The 17,107-nt window shown below is 41.8% G+C and overlaps 2 protein-coding genes across 7 annotated transcripts in view; one reads left to right on the top strand and one right to left on the bottom strand.

Moving 5' to 3' along the window:
* Nucleotides 1-6,826, top strand: part of wu:fc17b08 (ligand-dependent corepressor) — a 29,069-nt gene extending 22,243 nt beyond the window's left edge. For both annotated transcript variants that reach the window (XM_044213179.1, XM_044213178.1), the window contains one exon: nucleotides 157-6,826. In XM_044213179.1, the coding sequence (XP_044069114.1) occupies nucleotides 157-4,912 (4,756 nt within the window). In that variant the 3' untranslated portion in view covers nucleotides 4,913-6,826. The remainder of the gene's footprint in view (nucleotides 1-156) is intronic.
* Nucleotides 6,827-9,519: 2,693 nt separating this feature from the next.
* Nucleotides 9,520-17,107, bottom strand: part of slit1a (slit homolog 1a (Drosophila)) — an 88,728-nt gene continuing 81,140 nt past the window's right edge. For 3 of the 5 annotated variants that reach the window (XM_044213183.1, XM_044213184.1, XM_044213185.1), the window contains 10 exons: nucleotides 16,945-17,042; nucleotides 16,700-16,839; nucleotides 15,986-16,079; nucleotides 15,709-15,846; nucleotides 15,375-15,603; nucleotides 15,130-15,260; nucleotides 14,817-15,010; nucleotides 13,588-13,876; nucleotides 12,988-13,199; nucleotides 9,520-12,897 (listed from right to left, as the gene is read on the bottom strand). In XM_044213183.1, coding sequence (XP_044069118.1) covers nucleotides 12,659-12,897; nucleotides 12,988-13,199; nucleotides 13,588-13,876; nucleotides 14,817-15,010; nucleotides 15,130-15,260; nucleotides 15,375-15,603; nucleotides 15,709-15,846; nucleotides 15,986-16,079; nucleotides 16,700-16,839; nucleotides 16,945-17,042 — 1,764 coding nt within the window. In that variant the 3' untranslated portion in view covers nucleotides 9,520-12,658. The remainder of the gene's footprint in view (nucleotides 12,898-12,987; nucleotides 13,200-13,587; nucleotides 13,877-14,816; nucleotides 15,011-15,129; nucleotides 15,261-15,374; nucleotides 15,604-15,708; nucleotides 15,847-15,985; nucleotides 16,080-16,699; nucleotides 16,840-16,944; nucleotides 17,043-17,107) is intronic. The other 2 variants (XM_044213186.1, XM_044213187.1) reach the window with 1 other exon arrangement.

The raw sequence follows: 17,107 nt of genomic DNA, 5'->3' as shown, positions 1-17,107 counted from the left end.
GAATTATTTCTCACATTCAGCTCCACCTCTTTATAACAATTTTATTAGGCCCATTTTTCAGCATGAATGTAATAATCGCATCCAATTAATTGTATGAACCAATGTTGCGTCATCTTGATGTGCAATTACATCTGTTTTGTTCTTTTTTCCCTTCAGTGAGTCTCCAGACTTGAGTATTGCAAAGGCAAAAGACCTGCAGTCCACCTCAACACTGGAACAGTTCATGGCAAAACTCTGCCCCCATCATCAGAGACAGATTGTAGATGCCATAGGTTTTCTGCAGACGGAGGTCAAAGCACTGGCATCTTCCAATACACAGCAAGACTCTAACTCTACCTCTGGGATCCAGGGAACTGCTTGTTCCACTGCAAAATCCAGTGCAGTCACCCCTGAGAAGTCATGCCCTGAGCTAAGGTTTCCCAATGAATTCACTCCCAAGTCAGAGATCCAGGAGATTTCCCATTTTATCCCAAGCAGCTGTGCAATGAAAAAAATTCCAGAGAAAACATCTGTTACTGCTGGCCCTGCTCTGGATCTTCGCAGCCCTGGGTCAGGGACTAACCAGGCTTTGGTCACCCTCACTGCTAATCCAGTGGACACAGAGAACAACCCTCATGGTGATCATGCACCTCTTAAGATGAAAATCATGACCAGCAACGTTGCTGCTGGTAAGAAGTTGTCATGTGTGCTCAACACCTCTCTTTCGTCTCACCCTGACAGTTTGGAGGACAGAGAGGGTAACTCAAATTTATTCAACAGAACAGAGACTCCTAGTGCTAGACTCAGCTCCTCTGTGAAAAGACACAATCAGGCTAGTCACACGCATCAGGCTAGGCAGAGAGAGAATCTTGGGCATGCCAAAGATACACCAGCAAAAGTGTTTTCAGTTCACATGACCATTCCTTCAGACTCTCCACGGACTGCCAGGAAGACCATCAGGGCATCCTCTGATCATCGGATCAGGGACTCTGCTTGTAGGGGAATTGCTGACCCTGATCTCGGCCACTGTGACATTGTTTTTATTGACAAACCAATTACAGAGTGTTTTAAGGAACAGCAGCGCAGCATGCTCCCACGCCGCAATGCGAGAAAAAGCACCAGAGGACATATGTATTCAGATGAAATCTGGGAATTAAAAACTGTCCGTACATTGGCTGGGAGGGGCAACTGTCCTAATCCAATGACAGAACTGATCACATTGGTCACCCCAAAACAAATGCTTTCAAAGCCTGAAGGCGTACCACCTGTGGATATGCCTTTTGCTGTAGCATGCAGGGAGACAATGAATCAGCAAATGTCCACAGAAGAGACAGATGAGAATGTGATACCAGGAACAGGAGATATGGTGGAGGAAGCAGCCAGTGAAGTAGATGTTATAGTTGAAACTAGTCAGACAGATCAGTGTCAGAGCAAGGGGCAGTCTGTTCCACCATCTCCGATAAGGTCCCCAACAGAGAACAAAGAAACGGATAGAAACACAGATGTACAACAGGATACAACTGCAGATTCAGGGACGACAACAGGAAGCGAAGAAAGTGTTGCTCAGGCTCCATTTGAAGCAGAAAAAAATAACAAGCCTGAGCCTGAAGAGGACATACGTGAAAGTACCGAGCAAATAGTGGCAGAAACAGTAGTGGAACCATTAGAGAATATTACCATAGAAGAAGCTGAGTCCCAGCTTTCATCAGATGAACTGCTTAACAGTCAGCCTGTTCTCCAGCAGAATAGCGCCCCATCACCGGTGAATCAAGTTGAGGAAGAGAGAGGGGAAAATAAAAGGGAAGAAATACAAGTTAAGCAACCTCAGGAACTTCAGCCAGAGACACAGATGCACTATGACAACTTTGAAGTGACAGAAAACTCCAACACCACAGGTTCAGCAGAGGAGCCGATGGTGAAAGAGCCAGAAATGAAAACATCTGAAGCAGTTGATAGTGTTATGCTTTCAGAGACTGAAGACGATGATAATGACTGTGACTTGTCCTCAAAGTCACTTGATGCGCTCTTAAAGGAATTACCCCCTTGGCGTAGAAAAAGAGGTACAGTAGTTTCGCTGCCAAAGCGGTTAAGACGAACAGAAGCAGTGGTAGTGGGTTATGTAAATGGTAGACCCATATCAGCCTCTGACAGAAGTCTGCGTCGTAGATCAAGTAACAGCACCACGTCACCTAATAACACCCCAGTGAAATCCAGTCAGAATGTACTGAACAAGAATCCTCTTGATTCAGCTGTTGATTCAACTTTTGAAAACACAAATTTGGAGAAACATCCACCTGAAACACACATACCTGTAAAATCAATTGAGACTACTCCTGTGATTCAGCAGGTGAATGAACTATCTTCTCCCACACCATCAAGCCCAGCATCTAAATTTCCCACAAGGACCAAACAAATCCAGAAACAAAAGAGAGTTCAGAGAGATCGGGATGTTTTGCCTGTCCTCTCTGATCAGCCTGTTGATCATCCTCAGAGTACTGAGTCCAAACGGCAACTTAGATCAGCTGGCCAGAGGCCAGCTGGAACTCCAGTATCACCGCCCACTTCAAATGCTATCACTTCCATTTCATCTCCAAAACCTACTGCTACCCATGCTGTTCCAGCTACAGGGCACCTCCCCTCCCTCCTCTTTCTTTCTCCACTTCCTGTTACTTCTACTCCTCTAATCAAGTCATCTCCCCCTGCAGCATCTGAACAGTCCCAACAGAACACAGTCTCAGAGACAACTGTGGAGTTAAACATTGAAAAAACTCAGCCAGTAAAGACAACTGAAGAAATACAAAAAGGCGAAAGTAGATTGCAGGCCGAACAGATACTAAGGTCTGCAAAGGCTGGAGGAGACGACAGTGAGAATGAGAAACAGCAACTTAGCGATGAGGAATCAAGTCTATTAGAAAAACAAAGTCCTGTAAAGACTGAAATGCAAACACAGAGTATCCCATTAAGAAGTAAGCGGGTTCTCCGAAAGGAGGCAGAACCAGGTGATGTTGCTTTGTCGCAGAAGCCAAATGTAGCATCTTTAGGAGACAGGTCTGCAAGTGGAGATGATAACAGTTCTTCCATATCAGACAAACCCACAAGAATGCCATTAAGGAGTGAGAGCAGTAAGCCTGAAATGTCCCACCAGTCTGTTACTCAGTCAACACCAGTGGACAGCAAGAAATTAGCATTGAGATCACAAAGATTGGCTGCACCATCTACCAGTGCTCTTTCTGTAGCTGGAAGACAGAGTGACGTAGCTTCCCCTATCAGAGTAATGCCAGAAAGAATAACTAAAGCTCAGGTGAAGCCCCCTCCAGTGTCTGTTGCATCTGTGTTGCCCCACTGTTCAGCCATCCCTGTCATTACACCAAGACCTGAGCCCACAAAACAAACTAACAAATTCTTTGAGACTCTGACTGGAGAAGAAAACCAACACCTTATTACAAATCTGAACATTAAGTATGATAAAATGCAAAAAGGTTGGGTGCAAATGGACAAAGAGGGTCAGCCAGTGACAAAATACAAAAACAAAGCAGACAGACAGGCAGCTATATGGAAAAGTAAACGCAGGGCACGGAAAACAAAGTCTTTAGAGCACCAGAAATACTCACCAGTCCAAATGCTCTTTATGAAAGGTTTTAATCTGACCAGTATTTGTCGTTGGTTCCTTGAAACAACAGAAACAAAGTCCCTCGTCATTGTCAAGAAAGTGAATACACGTCTTCCATCAGAAACTCAGCTGTGCTTCCACAGCTCGTCTAGTGCTTCAGGGACGTCTCAGGGGGTATTTCCAAGCCTACAGGCAGAGCGCTTAAAAAAACATTTGAAGAAGTTTGCCATCGCCTCTCCTGTAAAGAGCAACTCCAAGAGTCAGAAACTGATTGCTAAAGCACTGGAGCAAGAGGCAAATGCAGTCAAAGGGAAAGAGAGAAGAGAGCTTTCCAGTACTACTCAGACTTTGACTAAGTCACACTCCTCTGCTGAAGCCCGTGTACAGATAGTTGAATCCCAGAAATCCTCTGGTAAATCAAAGAATCCAGCAAGTGCAAGGATCTTGAGGAAATACTCTAATATCCGAGAGAAGATGCAGGTTCAGCAAACCAATGTTAGACTGAAAGAGGCCTCAAAAACCTTAAGAACCAACAGTATGAAAAGACTGGCCAACACAAAGTCTGCTGCTAAGTCAAATCTGAAACCATCTCTGAAGACAGAGAAATCACCCCTAATGGTCAGTAAACAAATGAGAGAGTCTGCAGCAAAAATGGAAAGAAGGAAAATATTGGCTGGCAAAAAAACTACAAAGCATCCTGTTCAAGAGAGGGCAGTCAAGGCTCAGGGCATTAGTAGACCTTCAAGAGATACAACTAAAAAAGAATTGCCAAAGAGATGCTCTCAACGACTAGGTTCTCCTAAAACATCTGAGCATAACCCTGTCGACACAGCTAAAAGCAAGGTCGACAATAAAAAACAAATTGAAGCGGAGAAAGTAGAGGTAGAAAAACCTGCTGTGAATAAAGTGAATGTTGCAAAAATCCAGACAAAGGAATCAACACAAAGTACAGCGTCTGAAATCAAAGGTACCGAGAATGTTGTTGAAACCCCACAGCAGAGCATGGATGTCAAGGTTCCGACCTCACCTGACCAGGTATTAACAAGATCCCAGAGAAAAATGGAGGCGGCAGGCCCTTTGAGTGGGAGCCCCAGTCATGGTTCAAAGAGGGCCACAAAGTCCATGAAAATAAAAAATGCATCTCCTAAATCAGTCCGGAAAGCTGAGGAACCCACGCTGACAAGAAGAGGGGCTTTAAAGTCATCTGCAAAGAGAAGTCGACCAGCCTCGTTGCCACGCAGTGCGTCAAAATCGGCAACCAAGAGAGGTCAGAAGCTTACAGAGACCCCGGCTAAGCGCACCAGGACATCACTCTCAAAATAAAATGGATCTGCAGAGAGAGATCATCTTTCTTTAGAGGATTTTGTGATTTTTTTTTTTTTTTTTTTTTTTTTTTTTTTTTAATCTGGAATATATTCAGAAGGACCAGAAGTATCTATTTTCTACTCTCACCAAATTCTTCAGAGGATACCTTTTTCAATAGGCAAATATGTGAAGAAGGAACAGATTTTGAAATTCATTTATGCTTTTGTAAAGCTTCAGTGTGAAAAATGCAAATGTGATGGATTATTTGCTGAGCATTAGCTATATGTTCAGGGACTACAGACAAGTCCTACATGATGTCTAGCAGATGTAGTTGCTGTTTGGCTTTATGTTTCAGCACTCTATGACACGGCTGGAGATAACAAGAGCCTATCAAACCTCATTTTAAAAGTTGGGATAACAAACACCAAGCTTTGATATAGTTGTCAAGGTGATGTTAATTCATTCACCATCCTGTTTTTGTTTCTTTTTTTTTTTTTTTTTAGATAGCATGCACTGCATTTACTGTTCAGAGAGCTTGCTATGAGAAGGGAGATCAGCTTTTGAATTCAGTTTTTACTTACAGTAAGTAGGCAGCTTATATCTCCAGCCTGTCTTCCAATCGCAACATTGTGAATATGTGACTGTTGTGACCAGGTGCCTTATTTATGAAGTAATAGAATGTGTAAAATGTGAAAACTCCTGTCCTTTAGTTATAACATCTTTCAATTCCTGGAGAGGCAGTTGATATTCATTTGCTTCACGAAATGTGTGCACAAGTGTGTGTTTCCTTTCCACACAGTATGTCTTGTGCTGCTTCTGTAAATTCTTATGTTGACTTGAGGCATTCAGATTTTCTGATTTACTCTCACGTGACAGGTTTATTTTCATATGCCCATTTTCCCAAGCATTAACATAAAATTGTTCTTATTATAGTTGTATTAGATGTTTAAAGCAAATACAAGTCTGAATTGTTAAAACAGACAGGTATGTGTCATGGCAAAAGTTTGTATTTTTTTATGTTTTGGGTCAGTTTTCATTACAGTGTACCTCTGCAGTCACTGACCTTTGCAGCCATTGTTCTCTGATCATAATAGTGACTTCACTTTGAGTATTTTACCTGCTTCTGCATGTGTTAAGTCTTGTTAATGTGGAGAGCTGTTGCCTTCCTAGAACTATATTTATGCCCCTGATATTTGAATACTAACCCCATTCAAGACTATGTATGCACATTTAGTGTCTTTCAAAAATATGTACTGGAAAACCATCTGAAATGACTTTGGGATATTGGCTTGTGTATCACTTTGTCAACAATATTTCCAAACAGCAAAGGCCTAAAAAGTATGTATATTTGGTTGGTTAATATGAATGGAGTTTATGGCCTCTTTAGCATTAATGGCTCATTGCAGGGTGATAAATTCTTTCCCTGATTATTCACAAGTTGGATATGAAGTTTTTGGGGTAGTCTAGTCACACTTCTGAGTTGTGTATCCAAGTATGTTGCAGTTTTATTATGTTATAATTTTTTTATTGTCATTGACTGTCAGGCAGATGTTCTCGTGTGAAGTTTCTTAACTTCCACAGTAGTAACTTACATTAGTGTATTGTCAATTGTCATTTTTAGCACAGTGTTATTTTTTTATTACGGTCATTTCTCTTTAGAGGGTAAATCATCTGTAAATGTAAAACATGTCTGTCATGTTTTTATTGTTATTTAAGAACTCCATGTAGGCTAATGAATTCAGCAAATCTAAAACAGCCCACCAAATATCTGACTTGAACATGTTTATTCTTTACAGTTGCTATTTAAAGATTTTGATTTTGTATATTAGAAAGAAATAACTGCTTTATTTGTGGTAATCTCAAGAATGATACATCTTTATGTTAAGAACTTTGTATTTTTGCTGGAGTTGATATAAAGATGTTTGAATTTTATATTTGGTTTCTTGGCTCATTTATAACAGTCTTTTGATGTTAACAAAATTGAACTACATTTTGGAGAAGGATCCAACACGGTCTTGTTAGTACAAAGGAAGTGAATCAAGCGGCAAGTTGAAAACTAAAGTGCTCCGTATGCTTGAAAGGAACTAGCTTGTACATTTAAATGCAAAAGTGTTTATACCTGTTCTGAATGGCCACACACTGCGTCATAGCTGCCTCCAGGCATCCCACTGCCTTCCCAATCTCTCCCAAGCGCTCTGTCTTTGGCATGTCTTTGTAGTCTCAACACACTGAATTGTACAAATAGGGATAAGGGCATACACTTTTGGACTGTCTCCTTGATGGCATTCATGGTGTTGCACTTGTTTGAAAATGCAAAAAATGATGGAAGTAGTTGTGTGAAGAATGAAAAGAGAGAGATCTCAGATGGTCTCACCTCCACACACCTGGCCATCAGTATGGAGTGGCACTGCTTGAATTGTCTGTTTTAGGCGTTGTTCGACGATCCGATAAGCACCTGATTTGTAGCATACTGGCCCCTTAAGACCCTGTCACACAAATATTTACCAACATTTGTGAGGCACCCGTTCTCCTGGTGGACTGTGCCTTCATGGCAGTCCAGCTTTGTGAAATGCTTTAGTGTAGCCAATGAAGGCATTTCACAGGGCGGAGACCTGCCATGACCTGCCATAAGGCTCATGGGCGAGAGTCCTGAGCACCACAGGAAGCTCCCACTGTGGGACAGATTGGTGAACAGTTGGCCTCCGTCACCTCAGTCCCTGCAGAAAACAGAGGGTGAATGACCAATGACTTCTCACCAAACAAACATGGCAAGAGGAAATTAGAGAGAAAAGTTCTCTATCCAACTGAAGCTGGAAAGACAACACAGCATTTTTACCACTTTCAAAACTCCATTCACTTTTATTATTTTGTGAAGATGATGGACTGAGTATGTGCTCTTTGAATGGGACCAACCCATGAGAGCATTTGAACTGAGTCTCCCTATCAATGTTACCATCAAGGACACCAGGGATGTTTCTATTTCACAGACTTCCCTGGTGTCCAAGGTGGTAACATTGAGACACAGATGTATTTGTTTTGTGTAGCCACTGAGCTGTTAGCATGGGTAAGGAGTGTCTTCCACTTGATGCACTGACTGTTTGGTGATCCTTTGTGGCTTCCCCTCTCAATCCAAAGACAGTGTCTCTCTACAGTGTGCATTTATGGTGAGTACATGTATTTCATTCTGCTTATATTCTACTAGGCTTCTCTGTACAGCAACCCTCCAAGCCTCTATTTAGTTAGCAAGAGCAGAGGTTTTCAAAGTCTGACTCTGAGGGCCACCCCTCAAACAAAATTGATACAACTACATCCCCAGACAACTGGGGGATATAAACAGAAAGTATAATGTTTCCATGGAGTCAGTTACTTAGCTCTTGGCTACAATTTGAGCCCTGTTTTTTTAGTCTATAATTGTATACATTTTGCTAAATTAGACCCATTAAAAGTATGCTGAATCAGCTATTAGCATGTACATCATGTACCCATGGATGTACAGACAACTATCACTGGATTACTTGATACTGAAGAAAACTTAAATGTCATGATTCTTTGGCAAGGTATTAACTCTTTTCAAAACTGCACTCATTAAAATTTTTATATTAACAATCAATTCATCAATTCAGCTCATTGTTTTGGTTCAGTCCTAGTGCTCTTATCAACTTTGTTTCCAGCTACAGGCTTGTCTTTTCAGTGAAAAAACTCTGCTAAATCCTATACCTGCCTAGCAAACAGCAGACAGACAAAGTTGTCTAGCTGGTGAGCATAGTGGAACATTTAGCAGCTAAATAGCCAGATTTTTTTCTCAGGAGTTGGTGGAGAAAAAAGGTGAATATTGGAGTGTGCTGCAGCATTTCTTTTCTACCCCTTACGTTGTGCGATGCCATACGTGATTGGTCACAGAACAATGTGTCTTTGCAGTCCTTGATTACAAATTTGTAGGCATCTTCACTACCAGTTCTGAAGTCAAATCAAATTGACTGTTTTCCTTTCCTGCTTGTCCTAGTTAAGGGGAACTACTGGAGGGACCATCATTCAAGGTAGTGGTTTTCTGGGACACATCCATCCCAGATGGGATATGGTGAGTGTCCTGTAGGAATGATGCCGTAGACAGCATGTAACATCACCCTCTTTGACACCAGTCGCTCGAGTGGCAAGTAACGTGTGGGAGCAGATAATTACATGAAGGCAGGGCGACTTCCGTCAGGTCTGTCCCGTTGTTGCAGGCCATGTGAAATCTGTAAAAAAAAAAAAAAAAGGACCACAAGGAATATTTTTCTTCCTCCAATCATACCCACGGGTGGAGTGACACCAGATGACTAGACTAGATGATTACTGTTGTGAGCTAGACCTGGGCTCCGTTTCGGCTGCGTGAAGTGCATCTGTTTGCCTCCGTGAATTCTTTCTCTCAATAAAAATCAGTCAGGACTGAGTGGTATCTCACAAAGTCCATTTAGTATCATTTCTGGAGTTTTTGATCATATCACATGAAGTAGTTTGCCTAGTTACCATGGAATTGTAGATTTCTCTGAGCACTTCACATCTGTTTGCTTAAATACTTTAGGCTTTGAAGTTTTGTCAAATAACAGAGAAGACATCAAGTAAAAGGAAAAAAAGACAACACATTCTTAAAAGCACACACATTTAAGTTTAATTAATGAAAAAGAGTGGAGGTTTGGTAAACATTTTGTCGGTGGCACTACATACATTCAGCATTATTGGGAGTTTTTCAGTTTAATCCCACCATCAATCCTGTAACAAAAAGCAAATGGACAGAACCCAACCATGGATATTTCTTAAGTTTTTGCACCAGTTCAAGACAACAGAGACATTGTGTTGTTTACAATAACATATTTATGTATATAGTTCATAGGATGGAAAATCTGTTTCTGGTCTTGTGACCAGATAACTGAATTACATCTCAATATAGCACAAGCACCACTAAGATGTCTACCAGGAAGTCGAATGCACCAGTCCAGTACAGATCAGTGCAGAGGAAGGAAAGGAGACATGAAAAGAAAGCCACATTCGACAAAAGATGCACCTTTACGAGGCACATAGCCTAAGAATTAAAGTGACTGTTCATCAGTATCCTTTGAGATCTTTTAATGTTATTGTACACCACTGGGATCACATCAACAGCATGTAAAACAAAGTCAACATGGGTAGCAATATGAATAGGAGCTCTGTGCATTGTACCAAGCTGAGATCTGGGTCTGCAGCCTTTCACACTATAAAGAGACTTTCAACATTTAGATCAGCAAAATGGATAAACACAATCCCAGTCTGCAGAGAGAACAATGCTTTAAACCATCCTGATGGACTGTCACTTATTAAACAGTATGTGATTTCTATATCTTACATTGGAAACTAAATAACAGCTAAAAGTTACCACTTCATGAATAAGCATAGGTCATATTTATCTATACACATTTATACATTCAGGTATGACTGTTGTGTTCACTGTAATTGGCACCATTTCTTCCTTTTCTGTGTGGACAGCCTGTCAGAACTGACAGACATTGAAATGTCAGACCTTTCTCATTTATTATCTGTCAGTAGTAGGCATGTAATGCTTCACACAGTTGCCTATTCAAACAGATCGAGGATGATATACCTTAACGTGATCATCGTCCACAGGAGCAACTTCATCCTATTTCTTCTGGCTTGACAGCAGTTTATGATCAGTTGAGCTTGACTACTTTAACTCTCGAACTAAAAACACCTGTCAATGGCAAACATCTCTCAAATTAAAATGATAGAAATACAACCCAGCACTTCAACAAAATGAACATGAAAACAACCAGAAGCCTTTGAAGTGTGGTATGGTAATTACAAGGTAAATATGAGGGGGACATTTCTTAATCCCAGCTCTGACCTCTCCAGCTCCTGCAGCAAATGAGGAATGTCTGAGCCAGAGAGGAGGAAAACACTGTCGTAACTTGCTATTAAGCAATGTTACAAATACCTTACAAATTTTTATGCTATTTTTATTCATTATTTTACCTTTTTTCATCTTTTTGAAATTTTTGAAAATATTTGAAAGTCAGCAACATTTATGCCTTTCACTTTCTACAGGAAAACGCCTTTAGATAAAATAAATAAAAACAAGCACAGACTCTCATGAATTAGATGTAATATTCACATGGAAGACAACATATACAATATTAAACATATTTCTAGACCAATACTGCCTCCTATACAACAAGGCCAACCAGCTGCTGTATTTTTGGCCAATTAATGTAATTAATTACCTTGTTGGTGCAAGTGAGATCAACAAATAAAAACACCTAGGGGACCAACTGAATGCCTTTCCACCAGTCCCAAAGCTTCCAGAAACACACTTACTCTTTAACATAGAAAAATACTATACCAAAATGAAATACAAATATATATATATATTAGAATCTGTTAGGCATTTCTATATAAAGGGTTGTTGGGGGTGGGGGGCTAAAGGAGTTAGGTTACATCATGAGACAAAACATAACAAAATATAACAAAAATAAAAACAAATCAATATGAGAAATTAGACAGAACAAAACAAAAATCAGAAGATGATTCTGCAACCTTTTGTTTTGTAATAACATTTATAATGATATTAAGAAGCTCTACATATTTGTTGGCAAACCCTTCTCCACACATGCAACAGTTTGCACAAGTTTAATACTGCAGGCATCAAGCAGGGCTAAACGGCCTCCTGCTCAAAGGGGGCGGGATTATGCAAATCACCCTAACCCCTGAGGCAATGTATGCTGGGGGAATGATAACCACTGAGCACTGCCAGCGCCAGATTGGTTTGCTGTACGAACAGAATAGATAGTTGCACCACACAAGCCCTCGCACTTTTACAAGTGTTAAGACTGCGTGTAAATGTATGTGCGCCATGCATGTGTGATCATGTACTTCAGAGAGGTGTATGACTTTTCAGTGCTGCTAGTCAGTGCAGTCTCTATTTTTATGGAGTTTCTATGTTGTGGTATCTCACAGCAAACAACTGTGACACCAGACCATCTGGCCTTGAAACCACGACATCCACACTGGATTATGTGCCACTCTTAACACTACCTTTTCTTTGTTCACTTCTACATGTGCATGTGTTGATGGATGACTGTATCCTGGCAGAGAAATTGCTACACCAAACCAACACCAACTTTAACTCAACCCAAAACCATATCCAGCCCAGTCCAGGTAACCCAGCCAAGCTCAACTCAAGATAGCTTTGCCAAGTCAAATGATCCAGCTCTCCTCTTATCCTTCTGTTTCTCTCTTTTTGTCTTTCTCTGCCTCTCTTCGGCCATTCTTAGCCAGGCTGGACCCCACTGTCCTCACTGCCTCCACAAAGTAAAGATGGTAGATGGTGGCTGGGCTGTCAGAGGCCTTGCAGATGGATGGGGAATTCACACTGGGTAATTTGGGTTGGAGGGATGCCTCACTCTGAATGCAACACCTTTGAAAACTCTGGACCCCTTGGAACAATGTTGCAGGTACAATGGTTTTGTTTGCCGTTGTTGTCACTTCTACATTGTTGCTCATGACGTTGGTTTCTCTGTGTTACTGTAGGTCACACACCCTTGGAAGGGGAGGAAATGTCCTATTTTACAAACATTGTTGTCCATAATATATAGATAGAGGTTTTATATATATTCTTTATACTCTCTTTGTTTCTTTCCTTCCCTCGCTTTCCTCCAGTCCTCTCTCTTCCTTCCTTCCTTCCTTTCTTTCTATCTTCTGCTCGGCAGCAGCGGCAGGAAATTTGAGTGATTGGTGCTACATGCAGCCCACGCAGCCGCACTTGATGGTCTTTTCCACTTCCTCGCTGAAGGAGGTTCCATCGCTGCATTCAAAGGTGTATTTCCGGCGTTTCATCCGCTGGCTGGCGCAGCAGGCCCCCGTGTCGCAAGCTCCGGTGCACTCCACCCAAGAGACCATGCGTGTTGTCTGGCAGATGGCGTAGCCTCGCTGTACCTGGTAGAAATCTCGGACAGGCTCTCCCCGACACTCAGACTCTGGAAAACAGGAACACAGACATTAGTATAATTATTTTATCATAGTTTTTTTTCCCCCCTTAGGATTACAGACTAACAGAGCAAACCAACCTGTGTCACAAAGTTCCCCAGTGTAGCCACTTTCACAGTGACAGTAAGCATCTCCTGTGTCTGAGATCTGGCAGCGGCCGTGTTTGCAGGACAGGCGACGACAGGGGTTGAACAGCTCTCCTTGTTGGTTACACAAGGCACCGCGGTAACCCTCCACACACTCGCAGCGGTACGACTGAGTGTCCAGTGGGATGCACTTTCCATGGACGCACCTAGTAAGAGACAGTCATCTAGATCAGATTTCCTGCTCAGTAAATAAATCAATAAAGTTGATGTTTCAAGAGCAGCAGCAGGGATTTGCAGCACTGGTGAAAAACTGAACAGTATTAACAATCTAATAATGTAATGTTTTATAATATATCAGTCACAGCGGCCATTTTTCTGCAGAACAAGTACTTTAACTTTTGATACTTTCAGTAAATTTTGCTGATAATAATTCTGTACTTTTACTTTAGTAGGATTTTGAATGCAGGACTTTTACTTATAATAAAAAAAGTAAAGGATTGAGTACTTCTTCCACCACTGGTCATTGTAAGGGAAGACAATGGGCAACAAGATCTTTGCTGTGCAATATAAATTCTATCCCACTTGCTAACATACTTGCTGCCCTGGCAGGGATTGGAAGCAGGCTGGTCACAGTGTGGCCCGCTCCAGCCTGGCTGGCAGTGGCACACTGGTCCCTGGGCCCCATCAGGCTGGCAGATGCCATGTACACAGTAGATCTTCTTGCAGGGCTCGCAGCCCGGGACCACGCCAGGCTTCATCTGGGTCTTGGTGAAGTCCTGGAGCTCGTTGTTAATGTACAGGTTCTGGATACAGCCATGGAAACTGGAACCGTTCTGGATCTGCCAGAGACGGAACGCACCTGAGTGCACATCAACTGGCATGCCTGGAGGAGGAGAGAGAGAAGAGATGATGTTTATAGGTGTGAAGACGTGCACACTGGATCACACACAGACAACTAATACAGGGTTGGTATGAGTGTAATGGAGGAAGGCATTTTTCAAACACGTGTGTCCCAACAGTGCATGTACAATTTGTCAAATTAATTTATGCAACTCTTTTTTTGAATTGACTTTGATATTTTGCATTTGCACCACAAGACACGTCATCCTTGAAAAACAGAGGAGAGCAAAAGAGGTATGGGAAAATGTCTCCTGTAGTGTTTTATGAATGAATGAAGGACAGTACAGCACACCACAGCACTGAAACAAAATGTACAAATTCTGAGCCACTCCTGAGCAAACTGTCATGTCAACCCTGAAACTGGGGCTGCATGGCAACAAATGTAAGAAATGCAAATTTTGAATGTGAAATTTTGTGAATGTCAAGAGTGGCTAAATCACACATTACAAATAAATATAGTTGAATTTTGTGTAAGTAAATCCATGCAAATACAAAACAAATCTGAAGTCAAGACTGTGTCTGGTAGTTCTCATAGTAATCACTAGAGGGCGTACTTTACACACTGTAAAAAATGTGCTGTAACGACAATGGATCTATTGGACTATAAAGTGGTGTATTATACGTTCACTGTAGGTTATGATCTGTCATTTTCGAGAGTTATGTTTTATCTGTCAAAGTGAAATGGGTTATTTGTTTATTAGAAATGTGTGCATATGGCCTGTTGGAAGGTCTATGCATATTTTTGTATTGTGAATTAATGTGTGGCCCCTAGCAAACACAGTCATTGCTGAAGGTGGGGATGGTGTGGGTGGATGTAGGACGGGGTTGAAGCATTGCATGGTTGAGGAGAGGGGTTGGTTGCGGTGGTGACAAAGCGAGGGGGGAGGGGTGGTGATTGACAGTAGTGTAGTAGTTAAGAGTGCCTGCAGAGGAGGGAGGTGTGTTCTGGAGAGGGCCCCTACCCCCCACGTATAACGGAGCCTCCCCGTTGAGGGGCCGCACCGCCCCAAAGCTGTCCATTGTGGTAGGGAGACCCCCGTCAATGGACAGGTTCACCATCTGGTCAAAGGTCACCAGCTCCACTGTGTGGAACTGGCCATCGTTGATAGTCTCAGTACTGGCAAAGGAAAACAGAGATTGGTCATAAGATACAAATGCCAATTTTTCATCAGGAATCAGGAATCAGCCAACAGCGACAGTAAACTTCAGCCTTTCAAAGGGTACATGGCATCTTACCTGTAAATGGCATGTCCTGGCTGGCTGCCAGGGTCATAGCTGACCTTGACATGACCTTGGTAGAGCTCCACTGCAATATGATCATTGTCTCCATTGTACAGCAGGATACCATTATCCTCAGCTGTTGACACCTACACAGAGAACATTTTTTGTTTTGGGTGTTTGAATTTTTCAGGATTCAGAGAGGCAGCGTCAACACATAGAAATCCTATAAATGTTCACACATTAACACACTCTGTGAATACCTGTAGGGTGATGTTAGCTTGAGGCCAGTTCTTGAGGTCAGAGAGCAGTAGGTAGGAGTCTCTGTCAACGAAATTGACACTGACCAGCTTCTCGCAGCGTGGCCCCCCAAACTCTGGAGGACACTGGCAGAGGGCACGCCCACCTCGCTCCACACACGGGGCGTTGTTCTGGCAGTCGGCCAGCTCACACAGGGACAGTGGAGACGGGGGAATCTCACACAACTGACCGCTATAGAGAGAAAGAGAGCGAGGGATTATTTTGGAAGGATGGTGTTCGTAAAGCAGAGCAAACTAAGTAGCCAAAATAAAGCCTTTAAATTTGTGCTCGTCTCACCTGTACCCTTCAGGACAGACGCAGGAGTATCCATTTAGCTCATCCATACACTGAGCTCCATTCTGACAGCGATGCTCCTCACAGTCATTATAGTCTAAACTGCAGTCATTACCAACATAACCAGGAGAGCACACACACCTGCAATACACAAACACAATACTGGAATTAAGCTGAACAAGGACAAAGCTGCCTCCTAGTCTGTATATAACATCTATTTTTCAATATGTAGCGCCATCATTTTTTGCTGTATCTGAAGCTGCTGGCAGCAAACACTTACTTGGGTCCAGTGGAGGTGATGAGGCAGGTAGACTGATGTTGGCAGGGGCTCTGTCCTGGGGCACACACATCCTCCATTTCTTCGCACATCTCCCCTACACAGAAACAAGTATTCAAAAAAAAAAGTATCAACTGTTGTACAACACAGAGCAAGAACTATCCTGCAAGAGCAGCAAAACAATAAAGTCATACAGTAATTTATTATTACAGAACGATCAGTTTAATTTTTTTTTCATAAATAATCTTGCCAAGCTCTATTTGCATTACACTGTCAAGCCTGAAACAAAAAAAACTTAAAGTAATTGGTCTCTGTTTTCTAAGATATCCAATCAATTCAATAACATTTTTCAGCTACACAAGAAACAAGTCTGAAAAGTAGATTGCATGACATGTATTGAGAGAAAAACTAGATGGCTTTGCTTATTTCAATACTCAGGCAAGACCTTTTTTTTACCTGTAAAGAAGCAGAATAATTCATGTCTTATTAACTATTAAGTTGTGTTGAGTTAAGTCAATCTAGTTTCAAGAATATTTATCTTGAATTTTTTAATGTCTTTGCTTATATCAAGTCTTTTTTTATTAGTTTTAAGGTTATATTGTGTTTTATAGTGACTTGGTTTTTAAGCTTGTTTCAAGAAATCTTACTCTACTGGCAGATTTTTTTCTTACATACCAGCAAATTCCTCAAGATTATAAAATGTTTGCATGCACTAACCTGTGTAGTAGGGGGGACAAAAACAAGTGTAGTTGTTGACTCCATCGATGCAGGTTGCTCCATTCTCACAGTCGTTGTCTTCGCAGTCGTCAATGTTGGTTTGGCAAGTGGGGCCCTCAAAGCCCAGTGGACACGTGCAACTGCGAAAACATACACACTCATTACGTCATCATGCCAAGTTCCTTATGTGATAAGATAAGATTTCATTCCTTTGTTGCACAGATTTCAAAGCTTGTCTTCCTTACCTGTATTCTACCTTCGCATCCTCATTCACTTGGCAGGTTCCTCCGTTGGCACATGGGTTACTCACACAGGCATTCAGAGCTGTCTCACAGTTCTTGCCCTGAGACAGAGAACAGAGATAATGTTCATTTTTTGCTGTAAATGATGCATACTTCAAGACCTGCA

This window comes from Siniperca chuatsi, linkage group LG11 (assembly GCF_020085105.1).
Source record: "Siniperca chuatsi isolate FFG_IHB_CAS linkage group LG11, ASM2008510v1, whole genome shotgun sequence".
NCBI classification, from domain to species: domain Eukaryota; kingdom Metazoa; phylum Chordata; class Actinopteri; order Centrarchiformes; family Sinipercidae; genus Siniperca; species Siniperca chuatsi.
This window is presented reverse-complemented; position numbering and strand designations above follow the sequence as displayed.